Source organism: Sus scrofa, chromosome 8 (assembly GCF_000003025.6).
Source record: "Sus scrofa isolate TJ Tabasco breed Duroc chromosome 8, Sscrofa11.1, whole genome shotgun sequence".
In the NCBI taxonomy this organism is placed as follows: Eukaryota; Metazoa; Chordata; class Mammalia; order Artiodactyla; family Suidae; genus Sus; species Sus scrofa.
The window spans coordinates 120184244-120209583 of NC_010450.4; the positions used below are offsets into that span (position 1 = coordinate 120184244).

At 38.2% G+C, this 25340-nt stretch overlaps 1 protein-coding gene across 1 annotated transcript in view; it reads left to right on the forward strand.

The window, feature by feature from the left end:
* EMCN (endomucin) overlaps positions 1–25340 on the forward strand; it is a 53881-nt gene that overhangs the window by 10153 nt on the left and 18388 nt on the right. The window contains exons 4-7 of the mRNA XM_021100551.1: positions 9726–9764; positions 21144–21239; positions 21956–22006; positions 23888–23983. Of these exons, the coding sequence (XP_020956210.1) occupies positions 9726–9764; positions 21144–21239; positions 21956–22006; positions 23888–23983 (282 nt within the window). The remainder of the gene's footprint in view (positions 1–9725; positions 9765–21143; positions 21240–21955; positions 22007–23887; positions 23984–25340) is intronic.

Here is a 25340-nt window from a genome sequence, read left to right on the forward strand (position 1 = left end):
ATCTGAGGCAAGTATTACCCTAATACCAAATTCAGAAAAGAATGAAAAGGCAAATGAAGAAAACTACAGATCAAATTCTTCATGAACACAGATGCAAAGACCCTTAATAAAGCATTAGAAAATAAATCAGTAACTTATGAAAAGGGATATAAAACATAAACAAGTGGAATTTATCCAGGAATGCAAGGTTGGTTTAATGTCTAAAAAATCAGGTAATGTAATACACCATATTAGTAGAATCAGTAGATCTAGAAAAGACGTTTAACAAAATTGATCACCCACTCACACCTAAAACTCTTAATGAACTAAAAATAAATTGGAACTTCCTCAAACTGATAAAGGATATCTATGAAAAACCGCAAACATCATACTTAAGAGTGGAATACTTAATACTTTCTGCTTAAAATCTGGAACACAACAAAGATGTCCACTCTCACCAATTCTATTCAAAATTATAACCAGAATTTCTGAACAGTATAATACAGTAATAGATTGATAGAGATAGAGCTACTCATTCATCCAGATTAGAAAGGAAGTAATAAAAGTGTTTTTCTCAGCAGGCTATTTCATTATCTGTGTAGAAAACCCAAAGACTCCACAGTAAAACTACTAGAACTAATAAAGTGTGTTCTCTATCATGGGATACCAGACATATAAAATTAAATCATATTTCTGTATGTTAGTAATGACAATCTAAAAATAAAATTAAGGAAATGAATCCATCCATGATAATAAAATAGTTAAGGATAATTTAAAATAGAAATGCAAAATGTGTACACTGAACTAAAAAATACTTCCATGAGAAATTAAACACTAACCAGAAATTTCTGAGTTGATGAACATGTGAGATTTGAGGAGAGTGGTATACTAGCAGAGGCATAGAAGCTCCATGATTTTTGTCCATACCTTGCCCTGTGCATCTCTTCCATCTGGCTGTTCCTGAATTATATCCTGGTATAATAAGCTAGTGATCTAATGAGATAACTGAGAGTGAATTAGCAAGAAAGATTTGTCCACATCAGTAGGACTAGTGGGTATCAGATGCAACAACTAGGCATGTCTGATTCCTTACCCTGTGTTTCTTTATCCCATGCCGCCACCTCCCCAGGCTTTTTGTCTTAGGTCAGTTAGCCAAATAGGCTAGTCAGTGGTAACTAGTATATCATCAAAGGGGCTGTGTGGGACCCTAAGAAGAAAACGAAAGCAGAGATGAGCCCCTTCTAATAGCTGGACATTCGCAGTGTAGAGTCTGGCATCAGAGTACATCTGGGAGATGCAATGAGTGTGAGCCAGCAGGCCAGACACAGCAGAGCAGGGAGGGGAGGCAATCTGTGCACTTTTAATGTAATGCACACACAATTTAAATAATATATTTATTTTAGCATTATGTGAAAAGACTGTTAGTTTTAGTGATTCAGACAAGCCCACTAAGGATCAAAATAGAAAATTTTCATTAGTACAATTACATCTGGTACTTGAGCAAAGAAATCAGATTTTAAAACCTTACTGCCAGTGGGAAAGTGCTAATGAAATGCGAAAAAGGCATCTTTTTGATTCTGCCTGTAGTCACACAAAGCCATTTCAAGGGTCATGGGAAAGAAGGAACCATGTGTAGGGAGGAGAATGTAGAATGTGGGTGCTGTTGCCACCAGATGTTTAAAAATTTTAAGAGGCTAGTGATACATGGTTTGGACATTTGCTTCCTTAAGTTTTATACTGTAACAATCTACCATCCATTTTCATAACAAATATATTTGTTTCCAAGTATATAACCATCAACAATGCCAGAAATAGAAAAAAATAAAAGCAAACAGAAACACTCTACCTAATTATATATAAAATCAGCAATTCCCATTGTGGCACAGTGGAAATGAACCCAACTGGTAACCATGAGGATGCGGGTTCCATCCCTGGCCTCGCTCAGTGGGTTAAGGATCCAGCGTTGCCGTGAGCTGTTGTGTAGGTTGCAGCATGGCTCGGATTCCATGTTGCTGTGGTTGCAGCTGTAGCTCCGATTTGACCGCTAGCCTGGGAACTTCCATATCTTGCGGGTGTGGCCTTAAAAAAAGAAAAAAAAATTCCATTCTGGGTAATCTGAACTAGAAAACCTAAAAAGCAGGGGGGACTGAAGTAGCAAGGTTTTAGTAGAGTGATTCAGAGACCACCGTGGTGACTCATGCGCATGCTTACGGCATAAGGAGGCAGGTACGATGAGGAAGGAGGGTTAGTAGAGAAGAATGGAGAGAGACTATGGAGCAAGATTAGATTGTTCCCTAGAGAGAGAAAGAGAGAGAGAGTAATAGGACCTTGAGATCCCGATTCCTTTTTTTCTTTTTACACACACACACACACACACACACACACACACACACTTTTTCTCACATTATTCTCCATCATGTTCCATCACAAGTGACTAGATGTAGTTCCCTGGAGATCTCCTGATTCCTGGCAGCTTTCAGTTCCAGTCTACATGTATCTTCACAAGAAGCAATTCCCTTATTCTATCCTCTGTGATTTGAAGTAATCTATATGTGTAGTTAAAATAACCCTGACCAGAGATGTAGTAATCTATAACAGCCTTATCAGATCCCATCCATTGTAAGTAACAGATGTATTTTTTGGCACACCATAGTCTTTTTTTTTTTTTTTTTTGTCTTTTTTGCCATTTCTTGGGCCATTCCTGTGGCATATGGAGGTTCCCAGGCTAGGGGTCAAATCAGAGCTGTAGCTGCCGGCCTACACCAGAGCCACAGCAACATGGGATCAGAGCTGTGTCTGCAACCTACACCACAGCTCACGGCAACGCCAGATCCTTAACCCACTGAGCAAGGCCAGGGATCAAACCCACAACCTCATGGTTCCTAGTCGGATTCATTAACCACTGAGCCATGACGGGAACTCCCTGGCACACCCATAGTCTTTAGTAAGAAGTGGCTACAGGTGGCTCATTGTCTCCAAGTCTCTTCCTGGGAGACCTCCAAGGCAGAAGGAGACACAGTGGAAACTGTGGACGGCCAAGGTCTAGAAACACAATGAAAACATACATTTCCTCTTTTTACTGTAATAATCTTAGGCACACCATAAAGAAGGTTATCTAGAAGAAGTCTAATTTCACGCCATAATTGTAAACGAATAATATTATGGATTAGTCACCACATAGAGGAATTTGAAGAGCAGGGTCATTTCTCCCTCATTTGAAGAACGTTTCCTTGTGGTAGTGTTGCAGGCTCGGAATGAAGTAGGACCCATTTTGTAAGCAATATGTGTCTGAAAGTTATCTTTAGCAAATAGAAACCTCATCCATCTCATAATATGGTTGTCCCAAATACGAACAAGAATAAAAGTGAATAGGTACATGCAAAATGTTTAGCAGGTGAAGATGAAACTCAAATAATTTGTACTCTGCACTAATATCCACCCATTCAGTGCCTGTTGAGAAAGATGTCATTTAAGGACCAAGGTTTATTAAAGTTTAGCACTTATGTAGAAGTCTGTGGTCAGCCCCATGGGTCACTTAAGATTCCTAATTCTGCCTTGATTCATGCAGTAAAATGCCTTCTGCATCTCAGTTCTGTGAACTATTGTACTTATTTAGCTTCTAAACAGTCTGAAGTGGCTTTCTTCTAAGTAGTTGTAAAAACACACACCCACAAAGCCACCCAGAAAGCAAGATAATGAAAGAAGGCCATTTACTGCCTCTCTTTGTATCTGTCATTTAATTAACCAGTTCTATACAAAGTCCTTTAGATATTTAGTTGTAAAACTCATTCCGTGGGCAGCCAGCCTATCTAGACCTCTCCTGTTCCTCAAGATGCTTCCTGCTAAGCATGGACCCCACTTGACATAAGGGGTGTGCACACGTTTCCAACTGTATATTATGAAACTATGATTCCTGGTTAGCAGGCAAGACTCCCTTTCCCTCTCCACCCCTCACACCCATAAACCTTCAGAATGAGTGCAGCCAAGACAGAGACAAAAAAGAGAAAAACCAATCTGTTGACAAGGAAAGTCTGAACAGCTAAAGGTTCATTTACCCCTTAAACATGTGGGCAGTGAGTCCTTGGCTAGTGACTTATCAGATAAAGGCATTTGGGGTACATTATCGAAAATGTAACTTGATTTAGAATAGAAAAGAGTTGGTGAAGTTAATTGCTTTACTCTTTAGAAAAGTGGAATGTGGATCAAGAAAAGAAGCATAATCATTTCCCATTCTCTTAAAGTGGTGTATATTTCCCAGTTTACTCTTTTATTCCGCCCTTAAAAGACAAATTCCTAGAATACTAGGTTATTTTTTTGGGGGCCGCATCTGCTGCATATGGAAGTTCCCAGGCTAGGGGTCGAATCAGAACTGTAGCTGCCGGCCTGCGCCAAAGCCACAGCAACTAGGGATCCAAGCTGCATCTGCGACCCACACCACAGCCATAGCATCACCAGATCCTTAACCCACTGAGCGAGGCCAGGGATTGAACCCGCAACCTCATGGCTCCTTGTTGGGTTTGTTACTGCCGAGACACAAAAGGAACTCCCTAGAATACTAGGATTTTTAAGATAGAAATACTCATCAATTCAGTAATTTGGCTTTTTAAAGAAATGAGAGCCCTTTGGATTGATTAATAAATTAATTTATTCGCTAACAATCTTTTGGAGACCATCTGTAGTCTGGAATGCCCCTGGGGCTTCTGGGATGGCCAGTAATTCTTTGCCTTCTTTAGTGTACAGATGCATCACTCTGACTTACGTTAAGCAGAAACGAGTAACATTTATAAGTAATCAGTAGGTTACTTAGGGTTAATAACATGTATATGTAACAAAGAGTTTATTATATATTTTCTTGTTTGCATAATTTATCCTAGTTTAGTATGGTGTTCGTTTTTATACAAAAAGCATATATAATTGTACAATAGCCAAGTAGCCACTTCAGAGAGGCCACTGGCTGAACATGAGAATGGCCTCTGCCTAAGCCTCTCCTTTTCAAGGCATCACACCCTTCTTAGAAAAAAAAAGTGAGCACTCCAGTCATGCCAAGAGGAAGTTAGCATTTTGGTTGTGAACAGGGATTCTGGGAACAGGCAGCTTAGGCTCAAATAACAGCACGACCCTTTTTTTTGGACTGTGACCTTTGGGAAGCTGCTTAACTTCTCTGTGCCTCCCTCTGTTTCCTCATCTGTGTTAAGGAACCAGGTTCATGAAGACTACATGACTTGGCCAAGTTTAAATTAAAAGGTGAAGTTCAATTCCTGTTTTGCTTGTTCCAAACCCCATAAACATTACTATACTATACTTGCTATCATGACAACTATTTTACATCAAGTATCTAAAGGAACTAGAAAACATCTTTTAATTGGGTACATCAAATGCTTGACAAGCATTAATGTAACACAAGAGCTTGTGGGACTGCCTGGCTGACTGAATAACCAGGGTGGTTCTCTTGCAGTTGCCATATTTATTCTTTTTTTTTTTTTTTTCTCCTGTCTTTTTAGGGCTGCACTCACATCATATAGAAGTTCCCAGGCTAGGGTCAAATAAGAGCTGTAGCTGTTGGCCTACACCACAGCCACAGCAATGCTGGATCTGAGCCGAATCTGCGACCAACACCACAGCTCACAGCAATGCCGGATCCTTAACCCAATGAGAGAGGCCAGGGATCGAACCCACATCCTCATGGATACTAGCTGGGTTCATTAACCACTGAACCACCATGAGAACTTCCCCAGATTGATTCTTGACTGCGTGTTTTGTTCATCCTGCCCTCCTCATTTATGTGGTCCTTCCTTCTTGCCCTGCTGCTTCCTCCAATTGCTTATTCAAATTCTGAACAACCATCAAGAGCCTCTAAAGATATTACCTCAGTATTTCCCACAACTTAGTGAGTAGTGCCAGATATGTGTACCATCTGCACAGTTGTTTATTTAGTACTTTCTTTAAATTGATGCACTTTTTATTCTTAAATTTGTTTGAAAAGGAAACCATCATAAATGAAACACGAGTTTCACTTGGCATAAACAGAAGCTATAAAATCACTCTGATGTAAGCAAAATAAAATTCTAGCTAGATTTTGTTTCTTGCCAAAGGCTCTGGGTTTGAGGCTAATTTGACCTTTTTTAAGAAATAAATTAATCACTTACCTGGCAAGGGCAATGCCAGGCTCATGAAGGTGGTTTTCCCCAGGGCAAGGCTTATCCATTGCACCCTGGGAGCCATGCTGACCCCACGATTTCCCCAAATGTGGGAAATTCAATTGCATAATATGTGGCTGCAGGGGACTGCATTTGCATTTTCCCCTGGGTCGGGTGTGGGGAAGATAAGCACAAGCTAGTATTAATGACATCTTTGCATCAAATCACAATCTTGAAACTTCTTCATTAAAATAATTAAAATAAAGCTGAAAAGAAAATAACTTTCTCACTGAGTGTTTCAATCTTATTTAAAGCCACTTTCCAGTATTGCCTTAGAGAATCTCTCATACAATGCTATGTATTTCATCCTTTGGAAAACACCAATTTATCTGATCATCTAGCCTCATTATTTCTTTTGTGAATGGCACCATTTAGCTATGGCATTTGGGAACTTAATTACAATGTTTCTTATATGATATTTAATTAATTTGTATCACTTCATATGGGTGGATACAAAAGGAATCCTCAGGATAATAAAGTCTTAGTCACAAGACATGGTTTGGCCAAACTAGAAATAATATCATCTACAATGACTCAGTCAATGCTTTGTATGGAAATGATAAGGAAAATGTGAATTGGTCATAGTAAATTATCTTTAAGCAAATTAGTAATGAATTATATAAGAGAATGGCTGTATATATATTTTTCCTGGCCTGTTAGTGATAAGTCATATCATGTGTAATTATATACAGCTATATATAGCTAGAAATACAATGGCCTTTGTAAGATAAGAGTATTTAGCAAAGTTATTTATTATATCATTGCTTAAGCTTTCTGTTTTAAAAGCTAATAGTTTAAGCAAAGTTCAGTTTTGGATTAAATTGTGGATTAAAGTTTAGCATTTCTAAGTTCATTTGCATTTCATAAGATTTCAGTTTCATATCCACCCTAAGGTTTGGTCTGTACTAAACATCCAAGTTTGAGACCAGGTTAACAGAATGCCCTACACTCATTTGCAATTCGATTTTGCTTACTCCCTCTAATAGCTCAGAGTTTGGCTTTTTCTCAAAACACGTGTGCATTATGAAAGTTATAAATAAAAATCAGGAACAGTCACAAATGTCTCCACTTTTCATTAACTTCCACACAACTTTAGCCATATTCCATAGCATTATCATCTCTATTAAGCTTATATCCACAGAACTGAATCCAAATCTGAAAGCAATAAGCCATATGAAAACATTTTATTACCTTCACCCTTGATTTCAGGGGGGAAAAAAAGGTATATATTTTTTCCAGTATTGATTAAATATTTAAGATTTGCAGATTTCTGTCCTCAGAATAAGAATATATTCATTCATATATAAAAGTCTACACCTCTTAAGACCCAATAAAAAGGGTTTGAATTAGGATGTAATTATGTTATTTTTCTTTTATGTAATATTGCCCTTTAAAATTAGTATGCATTTTTGGAAGATGGAAAATGCAAAAAAAGGATAATCAGAAGGTTTTGTATGATGTGAGATTAAAAATTTTTCATTCTCAATAAAGTCTATCTTCAAGAAAGGTTATGACCTGATATTAAAAGCAGGAGGAACAAAGGATTTTGATTTCATTTGTATTCTAATCCTCTGGCAGCTGATAAATATTTTAACCACATCTTCCAAACACAGGGTTATGCCATGTTTAAAAGTATTTTAACTAGTTATCAAAAGTTGGAATTAATTATATAAGTTTTCTACTCAGAACAGTTTAGTGTCGGGGGAAAAAAAACTGTCTATTTTAGTAAAAGAGGATGGACCTTAGAACCAAGAACCCTGAATTATAATCACAGTCCTCCCCTTGAGAAAATAGTTTTACTTCTTTCAGCTAATATTTGCAGACTGCAAAATAGAAATAACATCTCTCTGGCATTCATCAGCAATTAATATATGATGTGATCATAACGGTTGCTTTAAAATGATTGCTGTTATCATCTGACTGATAATTTTAAATAAGGCATTCATTTTTCCTTAAAAATTGAATTTAAATAGGTAGAATTAGTTTTATTAGTATTAGTATTATCTTTCTATTGTTATTTGTTTTATTCCCTATGTTTTTACTAGAGACCTGATGGTAGGCAGTGCACCTGCAGCTCTAGAGTCAAACAAGAAACCTCGGTCCTCTCGGAGGTACATTCCAACTGACAATGAATATATTTTAAAAAATAAAGTACATGTCCGTACAGTGATAAAAGTCCTGTTGAGCAAATGAAGCAAGGTGGACTTGCCAGGAGGGAGATGAGAGACAACTTTAGACAAGGCGGTTGGAGAAGACTTTTCAAAGTGGTGACATCTGCCCAGAGCCTGGATGGCAGGAAGGAGCCAGTGTAGGTCTGGGAGGATAATACCGAGGCTTAGGGAAGAGCCCTGGGGCAGGGTGAAACGGCTGGAGATGAACGGAGTGAAGAGCAAGGCAGAGGCCTTATGCTCTGAAGAATGGCCAGCTGTAGTAAGGAGAAGAATAAGGAACCCTTGGAGTAGCAAGAGTTAAATTTTAAGATTTTTCTAGGTCACTGTTGCTGGTACTGAGGGGAGAGATATAAGTACAAATGAACCACAGTTGATTAAATGCTGAGACATATTTGGAATATATTTTGAAGCTAGAGTTGACGGGGTGAGAAAAAGAAGAGAATCAAGAAAGGCCGCTGTGTTTTGCTCGTGTACCTAGAAGACCTGGTACCATACTTCCATCTAAGAAGGTGAAGGGGTGGGGGGCGGATTCGAGGATACCAGTCAAGAGTTCCATTTGGGGCATGTTAAATTTGAGCTGCTGGTAAGACAGTCAAGTGAAGATATATAGGAAACAAATGAATATTTTTAGACTATCATTATTGGGCTTTCTATTTGTCTCAATTTTTTCGACATTTTTCCATGTGGCAAATCTTGGTTCATGGTGGTTACACACAAAGTTGTTGAAGTGATCACTGATTATAACTGATTATAATTCTCTCAAGTGATTTTACTTGTAGAAAGCTCGTATGAACTACATTTACATTAGAGGAATTCCCTAAGCTTCAGAAGTATCTGTCTGGACCATTCTGAATCTCCCTCAGTTGAGGAGATACATAACATCTTAGTAAGAATATGGCACATGGCAGTGCCACTCATGAAGTCTCTACTCAAGGTTCTGTAGTTGTCTGGCTTATCTTGGCGTATCTAAGATGTGGGATTGTACCAGATGCTCCAAAGGAGGGTTCAGCAAACTATGGCTCACGGGCAAGTCCGGCCTTGACCTACTTTTCTAAATCAAGTTTAGCTGGACCATTACCACACCTGTTCTTTATATACTATATATGGCTGCATTCACACTCCAATGGCAAATAGAATAGTGGCTACAGAGACCTATGACCCACAAAGCTTAAAATCCTATCTGACCCTTTAAGAAAAAGCTGGCTGACTCCTGCTCAGAGGTTTCTTCTTATCAAGAAGGCTCATGATTTTATGGTTTGAGAAAAAGTGAATCAAAAATGAGTAGAGAGTGAGATCTATTTACCACCCAAAACAATTGTAAGAGGAGATGTGATATTCACCGTTTAATTTTAGCAATTTTCTTTTCTTTCCTCTAAAGCTGAGATTCAGAGTTCAATCACAGCAACAGAAACACCAGGTAAGTTAATTTTCTTTTCTCTGAAAATAATTCTGGGTAAAATCCCAAGAATGAGACAAAGTAGATCAATCAGTTGAGGGCAGGGTGAAACAGTACAAAAGAAGATGTTACATGGCAACCAAAATATTTAAGAAAACTTACATTTAAAATAATGCAGACCAGGATAATATACAATGATGTGTTGAGTGCTCTGGGGCTGGGGCGAGTGGAACCAGCTCTGGTAAATACATAAAGTCTGTGGAATTTTCCTCTGCCCAGAACCTACTGTTCCTGCTCTTTCCCTGTGGTCAGCTTGCCCTCTCTCAGAAGAATAGACTGTGCATTTGCTGTCTTCTCTACTTTCTAACAAAGCTTGGTCCTGGCATCCAAAGAGATGTTGTTATTAACTACAGTTAACAGCCTAAAATGTTATTACTCCAAGAAATGCTCATGCTTTGCCCCCCTTAGGTTTTGTTTGTTTGTTTGTTTTGTCTTTTTAGGGCTGCACCCACAGCATATGGAAGTCCCCAGGCTAGGGGTAGAAATGGAGCTACAGCTGCCGGCCTACACCACAGCCACAGCAATGTGGGATCCGAGCTGTGTCTGCAACCTACACCACAGCTCACGGCAACACCAGGTCCTTAACCAGGACCTGTGTGGCCAGGGATTGAACCCACGTTCTCTCGGATATTAGTCAGGTTCCTTACCACTGAGCCACAATGGGAACTCCTCCACCCTTAGTTTTAAACTGAATAAATTTTGGATGATGGAGCAATGGAAACTGAAAAAGATTACTGGGTAGAGGAAAATGGTAATGTTGCATCTTCCTGTTGTTTTGAAATTATAATTGAGGGATTTTTAGTCTTCCTACATCCTCCCTGGTACTTACATAAATGACATATCTCTTAGGCTCTCAATCATAATCACCACTGGTATATATAACATAAGAAACATATAAAATAAACCTAAAAATCATGTAACTAAAACAAAATCGGAAAAGTAAAACCGTGAAAATTATGTGACTCTAATAACATTTTCATCACATGCCCTAAATAATCATCATAGTCTCCCTTCTATCTTTTGTGTTCAAGGCCTTAGAAACTGAAATTATTCTGCCTTTAAGTTTTAATTATTTATCATCTACATAATACATCTAATGAATAAAGAAGTTATTTTTATACTGTTAACTCTAGTTCACCCCATCCCCATATTTTTATTCTTATTTCCATCTACATAGTCTAGAAATGCACTAGAAAAAAGCAATGGAAAAAACAAAATAAAACATAGAAAATAGTACATCCAGCCAGAGAGGGCAGCTTCGCATTGGGCTGATACTTTGCACTGTTCTGGAGAAGTCCTAGCCCCCTGCTTCATAGATTGGTTACTGGGGAGAAGTTACAGATGGAAGAGATTTGGGAAACTGCCAAGTTGTCAGCTCCTTTTAAGGAGAGACTGAAGCATATTTTATTTTGTTTAAAAGAACTATATTTACAAAATGCCAGTTTTAACTATAATTAATTTTTAAATGTAAATAAAAATCCCATTTAGACTCTAATTTTGAGTTATAGAAACTAATTCTCCTAAAACAGATAATACACAAATCACTGATTTGAACAGCGGACTAGAAAGACATGAGGTTGATGCTATTAGCTGTGAGAAAAGTCAGTCTCCAACTTCAGATATACGTTGGGGCTACAGGCTAAATCCAGAGTTACTCAAAAATATTTAACAAACATTCACCCATATGGTCAAGTACAGGCATCTTCCTTAAAATAATGTACTTCTCTTTTAGGTGAGGTTATGGTAGACTTCTAGCCCATGGAATTATTAGTACTCCTTCCTTCTAATACATATGAGTTAATATACATTTCATCTTTAACTCAAATGTACAGAGGCCACAAGTTTGATATTTTCTTTCCTACTATGCATCTAGCTTTAATTTTCTTGAAAAATTATGTTTTTACCACTCTCTTCAAAAACTATTATTAAGGGTCTAGAAATGGGTGATTGTTTTATGTTAGATCTTTTTTTGGAATTCAGAATAAGTAAGGCACCTATACATAAAATGTATGACATTTAACTTTGTGTAATAAAGATAAAAGAAAGATAGTCATAGTTACATGGAAATCATCGATCCAGGTCTGAAGACAGGTTGTTCCATTCAACAGAGAGAAGGTAGTATGAGTGGGCAGCTTTGTTTAACAGTGCTAAGCATAAGGAATTCATGCCCAATATCAAAAACATACATAAAGCATGCGGGCAAGTCAAACTTCAACTTCCCACTGTAACACACCTGGTGATGCTTCAAATTGAGTATAATCCTCTGATATGTATTCAGAATGACATATTCAACCAACCACCACTAACCAAGGCATTCAATAAATATTCATTCTGTTCCATTACTTGTAATACCAACTAAGAGTTATGAATGATACACAGAGCTTGCCATTAAGGGTACTTAAGGAGACTAGTCAATATTATAAATGACTCTAATAACTCTAGAAGTCATGTAGGCATAAAGTAATATGCTATAGACAAGCCTCGGATAACTTTATGTGAAAATCAGAGAAGGGAGATAATTTTTTTCCTTTAGCTGTGCTTGTGTTAATATTGGGTGGGAAAAAGCAGCTTAAGAAAGATGAGGAAAGGGTTCATGAAAAAAATGACCTTCTAGCTGCCAGATTTTTTCTGCCTACTCATTTTTCTACCTCTGAGTTCAGAGCTAATGAGGGGACCCACTAAAAAGTGATGAAACACTGTTTATTCCTTAGAGATATATGCAGACATCATGTGGCCATTACAATTTTAAGCAATGATAGAATTCACGCTTCTTTAGCCTTATCAGTTTCCCACAGACAAGCAAGCTAATAACTTGTCTTTGAAAATGAACCTCTTGATTTCTTTGATAAGAGACCTCAACTCTGAAGAAAAATGGATCAATATACCTCAGTGTACTGGGAAAGAAATAAATCGTTTGCCCTTAATTTTCTGAAAATACAACCAACTATATTAGGGTTTTTCAGAGAAACAGAACAAAGAGAATGTGCCTAAATATGTATTCATATATACTTATGTAAATCTCTAAAGAGATTGATTACAAAGAACTGGCTCAAGCATTACTGAGTCGGAGAAGTCCCAAGATCTCAGTTGGCAAACTGGAAGCCTGGGAAGGCAGCAAAGTGGTTGATATAGTTCTAGCCCCAGTACAAAGGGCTGAGGATTGGGTGAGCCAATGGTGTAAGTTCCAGTCTGAAAGCTGGCAAGCTCAAGACCGAGACGAGCCAATATTTTAGTTCAAAGGCAAGGAAACACTGATAAGCCAGTTCAAGGCAATCAGGCGAAAAGGCTTCCTTCTCACTCCAGGGAGGGTCAGCCTTTTTGTTCTATTCAGGCCTTCAACTGATTGGATGAGAGCCCCCACATTAGGGAGGGCAGCCTGTTTTACTGTCTACTGATGTGAATGTTAATATATCCAAAGACGCATTCACAGACACAACCAGAACAGTGCTTGACCGTGGCCAAGTCAAGTTGACACATGAAATTAATCATCACAACAACATTCCCATAGTGACCAGCGCAGCTGTGAAAATTCTCATTGTATCCCTCTTTACTTTTTCAATTGGGTTTCAGGACATCAGTTGTACTGAAGACATTAATTCTGATGAAAAATCAGAAGCCAGTACAGACAAGTCCCATCAAAACTGACCTCTGGCCTTTGCAAAGGAAGATGTTCGATCCTAGTTTATTCATTGTGCTTGACTTCTTATGTAATGCCTGGGAACTTGTTGCAATCTCTAGAAAGTCATATAATGTGAAGCACTGAATTATTTTATACAGAGGATATCTGCATATTCTAACTTTAAAAAACAGAATTGTGACACTTAGAATGTTGTTCTAAGTGTTGTTCACTTAGAATGCGCTCAAAGTAGAAATATACCCATAGCAAAGCAACATCCAGAGGGTTTGTTGTGTGTGTGTGTGTGTGTGTGTGTGTGTCTTTTTGTCTTTTCTAGGGCTATACCCGTGGCATATGGAGGTTTCCAGGCTGGGGTCAAATCAGAGCTGTAGCTGCCAGCCTATGCCAGAGCCACAGCAACGCCAGATCCGAGCCGTATCTGCGATCTACATCACAGCTCATGGCAACACCAGATCCTTAAGCCACTGAACGAGACCAGTGATCGAACCCGCAACCTCATGGTTCCTAGTCATATTCATTAACCACTGAGCCACGATGGGAACTCTGTTGTTTTGGGTTTTTTTTAAAACCTTGGAAATTTTATGTTGTTTTAAAATTAGTTGAGAATAAAATATCTGTTATAGAATAAGAAATACATCAATATTTATGCAATATGGTCTGGCATAAACTTCCACTTTAGGAGACTGCATGAATTTATAAATCCAGGTATGGCTAAGTAATTTCTCCTCTAGTTAATGGATCCTATATCAGTCTCTACAAAGTGCCCTGCCCTGTTCTGCAGCTCTCTAGTCTACATTGAAAGGTCAAAAAAACTCACAGTGTCAACTGATTAGTTAGCCAGCACTCACTTTGAGAACCAACACATTTTAATGATATTGCTAAGGGTGTGAGCTCCTCCAATAAACCCTACAACATATTGACCCCATTAGGAATAATTCTTTCAGTCTCCTTCTATGTATTTGCAGTCTGGTTTGGCCTAGTGAAGGAAGAAGGTGTTTTCTTTGTCTCGGTAGAAAGAATACCTTCTTGATTGGAGTCCAAATTGAAATATTTCATGGAACAAAACTAAGAGGCATTTACTTATAACTCATTCCTACTGAGGGACAGCAGCTTATGCAGCATAGTATCGTGGTTGACAGAACAGAGACGAGAATCTGCATTCAAACCCCAGCTCTGCCACTGACCTGTTGTATAAGCTTGGGAAAGTTATTTCGGCTCTCTGGACCTGTTTCCACTTTATGCAATGAAAATATTATTAACACAATAGTGAGTGTAAAACACTTAGAACAATGCTTGGCACATAGTGTCCCATAAGGGCTTGAAAAGGAAATCCTTTTTAATGTTTTCATGTCCATATTTTGGATTGCTTACACTATATTCTCAGAAAGCATAGGGCATGAGTTTCCCAGTGTTTTCAGGTAATACTATTCAAATTGTGAATTCAAAGTAAAATGATGTATCTATTTGGGGAGGGTGATGAGAACATTCTAAACATTCTAAAACTTTCAGAGTGTTGAGAAAAAAAATTCACTGATCTCATTGATAATGATGCCATTAACAAGTAAGATGAACTCAACTCACTTAACATCTGTTTGCTGCATGGTGCAATGGACAGGAAACAGAAAGGGTTTCAAGTCATATGTGGCATCTGGCTTAGCTCGTCCACTTACTGTCAGACGCACTACCTTATCTCTCTAAGCCACAGCATCGCTCATCTTCAGAGGACAGGATAAAAATGTTTAAGAATAAAGTGAGTTAGCGTGTATGAAGATAATTAGCCCCATTCATTCTTTGTATATTGTATGTAATTTTCTGGAAATTAATAACTATATTAAATCACAAAGGGAAAAATATGTCGTCCTTCTCCAACATCTATTTCTACAGAGTTAGTTAAGTAAATAAATCTCTAATCTCAGTTATTATTAGGTTAGAGGATGCTATCACCTCACGTTGGCAATGCTGATGGCCCAAAGCAAAGTGAAAGAAATTTAAGATAAATTTTTTTTCGTAGCTTTAAGAGTACAACTAAGTCAGAAAGGTCAAGTCTGATGATAGCAGAAACTCATTTGTATGACATGAAGGCAGGAAAACTCCTTTTGATATTTTGCCCAATAAGTAGATAGGGTGTCCGGTTAAGGATGAAAATGCAAACTCACTAGGACAAAATTTGGATTCAAAGGAACCCTCATAAGAATCTAAAATCTTAAAGCTAGAAGAGACCTCGGGGATCATGTCAGCATATTCCCCTCCCAAAACACAGAATGGGGCCAGCCAAACTCACAGCATTTATTGACTGGACCACTGATGTGCCTTATATAATAGACCCTTTTCCACTCTGATAATGAAAGCCTAGAGTAAGCTGTGCTCCCCTGCCCAGAGAGTCAGGATGCTCAGCGTCAGTTATGTGGCCAACACCAGCAACAGTACTGATGCTTGGTATGAGCTCTCAGACAGAGCTTGTGGATTTCTTCCATTTACCTTTGTTTGATTTCCTGTTCTCATTTTATTCATCTTAACGGCATATATCATTACTAAAGTGCCTCAAATCCTTTTTGTTAAGAATTAATTTATAAAATTCAATTAACAATAACATAACATCTCTTATTTTGATCCCTGACATACTGTTTTCTTATTCTTTATCTCTTGTTTCACATCTGTCACCTTTGGCTGTGCTGTTCACCTCTCCTATGAGAGCTCCTTAAATGAAATAACTATCTCAGGTGCTCTGCTGTATTTCCCTTCAACATTACCGTTGGACTCCAAGTAGCTGTCTGTATCTATCTTTCTAAGTGCTATGAGAAAGAAAATGTGGAGCAGTGTAGGAGGGAGGAATTATGAGTGCTGGAGCGGTGGGGATCAGTTTGCAGTACTGCAAAGGGGGTCCATACAACAGAAATTGGCACAATAAACTATAATTTCAAATTTTTAAGGGGTCAAGCTAGGTCTTATAAAAAAGGTTTAAGCAAACATCAGAAGGAAGTGAGCCACCAATACATAGGGAAGAACATCCAAACAGAGCTAGAACTTGAGGAGAGGTTGGTATGTTTAAAAAATTGCACCAAACAAGTGGACAGGGAGAAAGGCAGGGGATTTGCCAGGCAGATTTGCTAGGACTCGGTGGGCCGCTGCAAGGACTTGGACTTTTTCTGTAAGTGGAATGGAGAAACACTGGGGATTTTGAACAGAGGGGTGGCACGATCTGACAGATGTTTCATAAGTACAACTCTGTGAGAGGAGGGGAGACTGCCAGATGAAACAAGGTTATCTCTTGCAGATTTTCCAGGAGAGAGATAATGGTCATAGGGGAGCTGGCATGAAATCTCCAAATTCTGAATATATTTTGTAGGTAGAGCCTACAGATATTCTTGATAATTGCATGTGGAAGAGAATGGAAGGAGATGAATCAAAAAATAACTTGGAGGTCCTTGGCCTGCACAATTGGAGGAATAACTGCCATCAGCTAAGATGGAAAGGCTGCAGATAGAGCAGAAATTGAAGTTTAGACATGTGGAGTTTCAGATTTTTATTATCTGCCATTATTATGAATCTGGAATTCAGGAATGAGGTCTGAGCTAGAAGTATAATTAGGAGATCCCTTGCATTGATATTGTATTTAAACTTTGAAATTAATTGAAATCTCCAATGACATTAGTATAGTTTAGACATGAGGACGAAGGACTAAATGCTGGGGCCTTCCAAGACTGGGAGTCAGAAAGAAGAGGCAAAACTAGTCAAGGAGATGGAAGAAAAAGCCTCAAGGTAGGAGAAAAACCAGCAGAGTGAGCTCTACTGGAAGCCACGTAAGAAAAATGTGTTAAGGGGGAGTGAATGAGTTATTGTCAAATGCTCAAAAGTCCCCCCCCCTTTTTTTTAATGAGACAGTTCCAATTACCTATAAATAATGAAAACAATAATCATTCAGTTCAATTGAATCTAGCCCCTCAGACACATACTCTATGTCCATATATCAAAAAGAAGCCTAAGAAACACAAGGAAAATAAAAATACAACACATAGTTTTATTTTCTTTCTTGCACTAGAATGTTTTATCCTCTACTGCCTCACACACTTTATGTCCCACTATTATCTGTGTATTTATATGCCTTCCTTTAACAAAGATTCAAGAAGGCCATGAGGGACTCTTCCAGTCCAGGTCCCTTCTCAGAGAAGTCCATGGCTCCCAGGAGCAGCCCTGCTTGCCGATCCTTGCAGGCTCCATTACTGGCTGGGAGCCACCTGCAGAAGGAATGGCAGCAGCACAAACACAGCAGTGGAGCTCAGGGAGCAGGTGAAGAAGCTTGGAAAAGTACACTGCGTGTGGCTGGCCTTCTGTGCGGAACATTCTCATGGCTGCCACAGGTGTCCTGAGACATCAGTGAGGTCTTCTGTCTTTTAAACCTCCAATGATTCATCCAATAGTACAGCATGGGCCAAATATGTACCACTGTCAGATGCCAATGGCGTAAATTTGGATGTACATTATTACGAAAGACTTGGTTCTGCGGGTCTCTTTATTACAACAGACTGTGTTCTGAATGTCATGGCCTCAAAAAGGTCTGTTCCAAGTTCTGGCCTGAAGTTTGCAAACTAAATTTAAATCATAACACAACACAGCCATAATTCAATAATCATTACCATCACCAAAAGTTAGGGTCCAAGGGCAAACCTATGTCATCTAAGAGCACCATATACTCCAGTTCTCCACTTCCTGACTACAGCAAAGAAGCATTTGAAAATATATACATGCCTGAACAGTCTGTTTCATATATCTTTACACTTAAAATATTTGAGAAAATTAGGCAAATTGACTGGTTGCAAGAAAAACCCTGTAAGTGTCTAATCACAATGTAACAATAGGATATTATTATAAGATCGTATATATTGTATAATAATTGTGTACATTATAAACATTAGTATCAACTCTTCTAAGCAATTTAAATTTATTTTTACTCATTTAATTTTCACACCACTATGATACAGAGAAATTATAATCACCATATGTAGATATAGAAACTCAGAAAGAATTTAAGTGCTTTGCCCAAGATTCCACAGCAAATAAGTGTCTGAGTCAGATTTGAGCCTAGATATGCCGTCTTCGAAACCATTATCTTAATCATCCTCTATGCCTCTCCGGACCTCCTCTGCCAATGCTGCTTTCGTAGGAAACTGGAGTCCCAAAGAAATCCACCGAAACTCCTCAGCTCTGAACATATCATAGATGCCTCTCTCTTAATCGTAGAAAGAATCACATTAAGCTCACGATGTATGAATTCAGCCAAGACCTATAATTCCGTCAATATGATCATGCTAATGGACAAGGTTTCTCAAACTGTAAACTAATTCTGACTCGTAAGTCAGGATTAGTATTTTAAAAATGAAATAAAGAGAATAGAAAACAGGAGCTCCCGTTGTGGTGCAGCGGTAATGAACCCAACTAGTATCTATGAGGACATAGGTTCAATCCTGGCCTCGCACAGTGGGTTAAGGATCCAGCGTTGCTATGAGCTGTGGTATAGGTTGCAGATGCTGCTTGGATCCCACATTGCTGTGGTTGTGGCCAGGCCTGCAGCTGCAGGTCCAATTCAACCCCTAGCCTGGGAAGTTCCATATGCTACAGGCCCTAAAAAATAAATAAGTAAAAGCAGAAAAGAAAACACCAGTAGGCAATACATGTAATAGAGGTGAACCTGTGTGTGTGGTGTGTGTGTGTGTGTGTGTGTGTGTGTGTGTTGGATTCAGAAATGATTTGTTAACTGAAGGTTGTGGTTAAAACAAAAATAAAACAAACAAAAAAGTCTTTTTTAAGTAGCCAACAAATCCTCTTTTAAGAAGCGTTAATTCTATTGCCTACTTATGGATCGTGTGCACCAACAGTTGGTACTGGACAGTCAACACTTTTTACATAGGAAGAGATTCATCTGAACCAGACAGATCATGCTCAGAATGATAGCTGCCTAACCTGTCTGTGAGACAGTAATAAGGTAGAATGTGGAGACTGGAAAACCCTTAGGAATCCCAGGGGGATTTATGCCATTGGTTATTTAATCAGCCATCTCATTCTCTACCAGCACAACTGAAAGAACATTCATCCTCACTAGAACACTTAACACTGCAAAAAGCCACTAAGTACCAAGGTTTCAGCCAGTTCCCACTCTTGTATTTAAGATTCTCTTTTCTGCCTGCTTAGTACACTAGCCTGACATTTTTCTTTGTTCTTATGGGCATAGATCTAGCTTCCTCCCCCAGAGCTCTTGCATGGTAAGAAGGGTACAGACTCTTGACATTATTCTTCCCCCACAGATGTCAAAAATGCATAAGCATGCAGTGCGTGCAGGGCTGTGGGTGGCAGAGAAGGAAAGATCCAAGGCACTCATAGGCAATATCAATTTCTTTCATGCGATTATGCATGGCCTTAATACTCCTAGGGGGGCCATAATTATAAGAGATGCCTCTTAGTTCAGCCAAGCAGTCAGCTACATTTTACTGCACACCCACTGTGGTCAGAGCTTCATGTGGCCAATGGAGGGAGTTGGAGCCTTCCCACTCCAGGAACTTGCAATTCAGCAAGGCAGACAGGTGTACTGAAATGCTAATACTTCATACTTCAAAGAAAAGAGAAATGATTCTTCAAATACAAATTACATATTATCCTAGGTTCACAAGAAAATGTGTACACACTTATAAAACATTTAATTATCTCTATTTCCTTGAAGTGTACTGAGATTTATAAATTTTGAGTAGTAAAATTTACTTTTTGTTTTAGTTCTTCTGATTAAAGATGGCAAATGTTGACTTAAGCAAATAATAATAATAGATTTTTTTTTTTTTTTTGTCTTTTTGCCATTTCTTGGGCCGCTCCCACGGCACATGGAGATTCCCAGGCTAGGGATCTAATCAAAGCCGTAGACGCTGGCCTACACCAGAGCCACAGCAACATGGGATCTGAGCCGCATCTGCAACCCACACCACAGCTCACGGCAACTCCAGATCCTTAACCCACTGAGCAAGGCCAGGGATTGAACCCGTAACCTCATGGTTCCTATTTAGATTCGTTAACCACTGAGCCATTTCAGGAACTCCAATAAATTTTAAATTAACATTTTCCATGGGAAAAAAGATCATGGGCAGTGGTGGAAATGCAACCAAGTAGCAGTTACTCTAGAGAAGGCATACAGTGTAAATCACTGCTAAAGATAAAAATGAAAGGATCATTGATTTTTTTTCCCCCAATTCTTCCAACCAAAGCCTCAATTGCAGTCTTTCTCTTCAACCACTAAGAAACACTATAAAACCTTAAGTCCTGTGCATGTGTGTCATAAGTATGTATAATGGAAAAAAGCACAATTATTCAAAGTTATAATATCTAAAATGTGAATAATGTTTTTGCATCGATTTGTATCCCATAAGAATCCCATGCAGTAGATGATATAGGCTGTCGACCAAGATGAGAGATTTATTCAAGTTTTCTTAGCCAGTTCTTGGGAGATATAATACTAATATCCAGGTTTTATAATTCCAAATTTAATCATATGTACAAGAGGTGAGAGTTGAACTCAAGATTTAATGAACAATTGTTATGTATCCCACTATTTGACAATAAACAGTTTTCACAGATCTTTAGAAATGCAATGTTTGAACCTGCAAAGAAATCCAGTAAGAAGAGTAAATACTCTAATCTGACTCTAGATTATCGTTTTCCTGCAGTTACCACTCCACTACCAGAATCATCACCTTCCGAAACCAGTACATTATCCTCAATATCAGCAATAACAACTTCAGAAAACACCTTACATTTTCAAGGTATGACTTCCATGTGTATGAGTGGAAACATGCTTCTCTTGACCCCTTCACAGCAAGACAACCCTACCAATCTGAAAAAAAATAGCTTATTGAGGTTTAAGTGATATCGAAAAACCCCTTCACATCCACAAGAAACGGGAGGGGAGGGAGTTCCCCTCTTGGCTCGGCAGAAACAAATCCGACTAGGGGATGCGAATTCCATCCCTGGCCTCGCTCAGTGGGTTAAGGATCCAGCGTTACCATGAGATGTGGTGTAGGCTGCAGACAGGGCTTGGATCCTGCATTGCTGTGGCTGTGGCATAAGCCGGCAGCTACAGCTCCAATTCGACCCCTGGCCTGGGATGTTCCATATGCTGCGAGTGCAGCCCTAAAAAGCAAAGAAAGAAAGAGAAAGAGAGAGGAAGAAAGAAGAAAAGAAAGAAAGAAAAGGAAGGGAACACGAGGAAACTTTTAGAGGTGATGCTATGTCTTTTACCTTAAATTGTGGTGATGATGTCGTGGGTGTATGGATGTGTCCAGACTTGTCAGATTATATCCATTAATTCCCCACCAGCCTTGAGCTCTTTCAGAATGAGATTAAATGTTTTCACTTGAAGTTTTATACCTATAGATCACAGAGGCTTACTTAAAATGGGAGTGGGAAGGTGGGGGGGCATTGTAAGCATTAACACACATTAACCAAAGGTGACTTATTTTTTTCTTTCTTAAAATAATAGGCATTGAGAATGGAAGAAATGCAAGCTCTTCAACCAGCCCCTCTTATTCTAGTGAGTAATACATCTTATCTTCATTCATGGCAGTAGATCTGCAGAATGTTTAACTGTCATAGATAAGGGGAGGGATTCAATTACAGACAGCCTTTTCTCAACTTTGCTGAATCTGAAATCCCATTATAACCCCATATAACTGCCATTTGCTTTGAAAATTTCCTCCTGTGGAGTCTGATTTTAATAAGCACACTTTGGGGATTTTTTTCTTACCCTAATGCTAAGCAATTACACCAAGGGTCAAGGTGAATTGATGGGACTAGTCTCAGATAAGCCAAAGTGCACAGAGGTCTCCATAAAAGTGAATTTTCACCTTTACAGAACTCAATGTTAAGATGGGTTTTTACAGAAATGTTCCATTTTAGCAAAAACATGTATATGTCATATAACACACTGTATATGCTAAGACTGAAGAGAGAATAGTTATTAACTTCCCTGGAGATTAAAAATGAGATAAAAATATTGTGAAGCTGTGATGATAAAAATATTATCTTAGGTTTATGCAAAGTCATTCTATTCACTAAGTCAGCATTGCATTTACTGACCTGCTGACTCACTGATTCATGGCATCTTCATTTTGGGAGGTTCTAATGATCCCGCTCAAGGTCTAATGTGAACCTTCAAGGACTTAACTTAAAACAAACGTTTAACCATAACAGTGAAGTGTAAACCGCCCTACAAATGAATTGCATAACTATTCTCTACCCCTGATAAATATGAGGAGTGTATCCTCAAGCAGATGAGAACGCCTAACTAAACAATGCCTTTAAGTTCTAAATCTCTACTTATATGGCTAGGACAGCTTTTACCTGTCATTACTCTTGTTTTAACCTGGGAAATGAGTGTCAGAAAAGAAGGCAGATGCTAAAGCAAACAAACAGCAAAACCCTTCTCTTTGAAAGAACAGAAAAAATTCACCCGAATCCACTGTGGCAGCATCACTCCCCCAAACAGACATTCACAAACACACATGTACTTATCTTTTTTGAACCACATCGTTCATGTTTAGGAACCATACCCACTGTGATACACATTTATATCCATTTACATTACTTTATACCTTTTTCTAGCTTTGAGATATTATTATAGAAAGATATTTGTGAGTTTTTAGGAAGCTAATTTTATGAATAGGAAATTTTTAATAGGGCCAGTAGGGGATACACATTTTTTCTTCTAGTTTTATTGAGATTTAATTTACAAATAGGACTGTATAAATTTAAGGTGTATAGCATAGTGATCTAACTTACATGCATCATTAAACTTATCACAGTAAATTGAGTGCATATCCATCATCTCATATAGATACTAAAGTAAAGACAGAAAAAAAATTTCTTTTGATGACAATTCTTAGGATTTACTCTTAACAAAAACTTTCATGTGTAATGTTTCTGGGTACAGGAATAATAATAATAATTTAGGTTACATTATAGCCCTAGTATTTATTTGTCTTATAATTGGAAGTTTGTGCCTTTGGACTGCCTTTATCCAAGCTATGTAGATATTTTTAGTAACTTCATTATAAAGTGGTAAGGAATATAAAGTGTGAGTGTGAGTCTGATCATAAGGGGACACCATCTACCTGGCCAGTCTCCGATGTCCTCTCTCCACCAGTCTCTAGGAAAGTGGGAACTGTCTTCCTTAGGGCTGGAATTTTATTTCAGAAAGGCTGCAAGACTGACATCAAGTGGATGCGTCAGAAATGACAGCTAGAGCAGAACTAAATGAGATAAACCTTCTTGGCCAAAAGTATCATGTTTTTATTATAGGATGATGTTAAAAAAAAAAAAAAAAAAAAAAGGAAGCATACTTTTCATCAGTGGGTAAACTATTTGTTGTGAAATTCCATAGCCACTAACTGACGATGTCTTCAATACCTTTTAGGTATTATTTTGCCTGTGGTTATTGCTTTGATTGTGATAACACTTTCAGTCTTTGTTCTGGTGGGTTTGTATCGAATGTGCTGGAAGAAAGACCCAGGTAGGTAACAGTGTTTTGTTTCATTTTCTAAACTTGAATTTAAACTCTTAAGAAATTATGCACAGAAATGAAATGCCGTATTGCTCAATCACAGAAATAGAAGGAAAGGGACAGAGAAATCCACTGAATACCTTAAACTTCCTACTGAATGGAAGAAGTAGGAATTAACTAGTAAGTGGGACATGTGTTATCAAATACGGACAAATTCTTTTAAATAAAATAGCCGTAGCTTTGTGGGTGGTCAAGGGCATTCTGTAGTAAAGATGACATGCCTTAGCTATAGTGGAGATTGGTTTCATTTCCATGTAACAGAGATGAAGAGAAGTATTGCTGGAAATTTCCCTTGGGGAATTACCTTCCTCCTGGGAGGCACAGCTTCCTTTCAATGAAGGTGTCTTCCGTACTGTGTGTTCTGCTAATCGAATCAGCGTCCCTGGATTGAATACTATCCCCATTTTCAGAGGGATTCTAGTTTGACAATTTATATTATCCTCCTTAATCTCTCCATTAGTACTGAAGGGTCTTTCTGCTTTCAAATGAAATGACACTGCTCTCTTTTACATCCTCATTCTTTGTTTTCTTCTTTTTTGCTGTCTCATCATCTTCCCCCTGACTCTTCAATATTTATGATTCCCATAATTGCATTATATTTTTAAGTCTTTTTTAAAATAAACTTTTAAATTTTAGGATAGATTTAGATGTACAGAAAAGTTATGAATATAGTTACAGGGAATTCCCATAAGGCCTTATTATTAAAAATACATTAACGTTGTTAGTATGTATATATGTCACAATTAATTAACCAAAGTTGATACGTTATTAACTAAACTCCCAATTTTGTCAGATTTCTTTCAGTCATTGTTGAGTCTTTTTTTATGCTCCAGGAACTTGAACTCTCTTTTTAGTTGATGCTTCATCTGAATGCCCCTCCAGTTCCCATGACTCCGCACTCCCCTATGTTACCTTATAAACTTCAATCTATCTTTCCATTTCAGATGCCTTCCTGGTTGTATAATGTAGTGCCATGTATTCTGCTTCATCTGTGCTTCCTTCTCCTAGAATTCAGCCAACTGCTTAACTTTAATAACACATCTAGTCTCCAACTTATCCATTAAGATCTAGCTGGAAAACAAACTTAACGTGTATTTTTACAGCACTCCATCTCTTTCAGCAGAGTGTTCTCTTACTTCTAGTTCTACAGAATTTAAGGATATTCTCCATCACACTATAGTATAGTTACTTCTCTCTCTGTCTGCTTCTCCTGCAAGCTGAACACCGTATTCCATTTAGACTAATATATATAACAAAAATGCCATCAGCGGGGTGGCTGAAACAACAACCATTTACTTCTCACAGT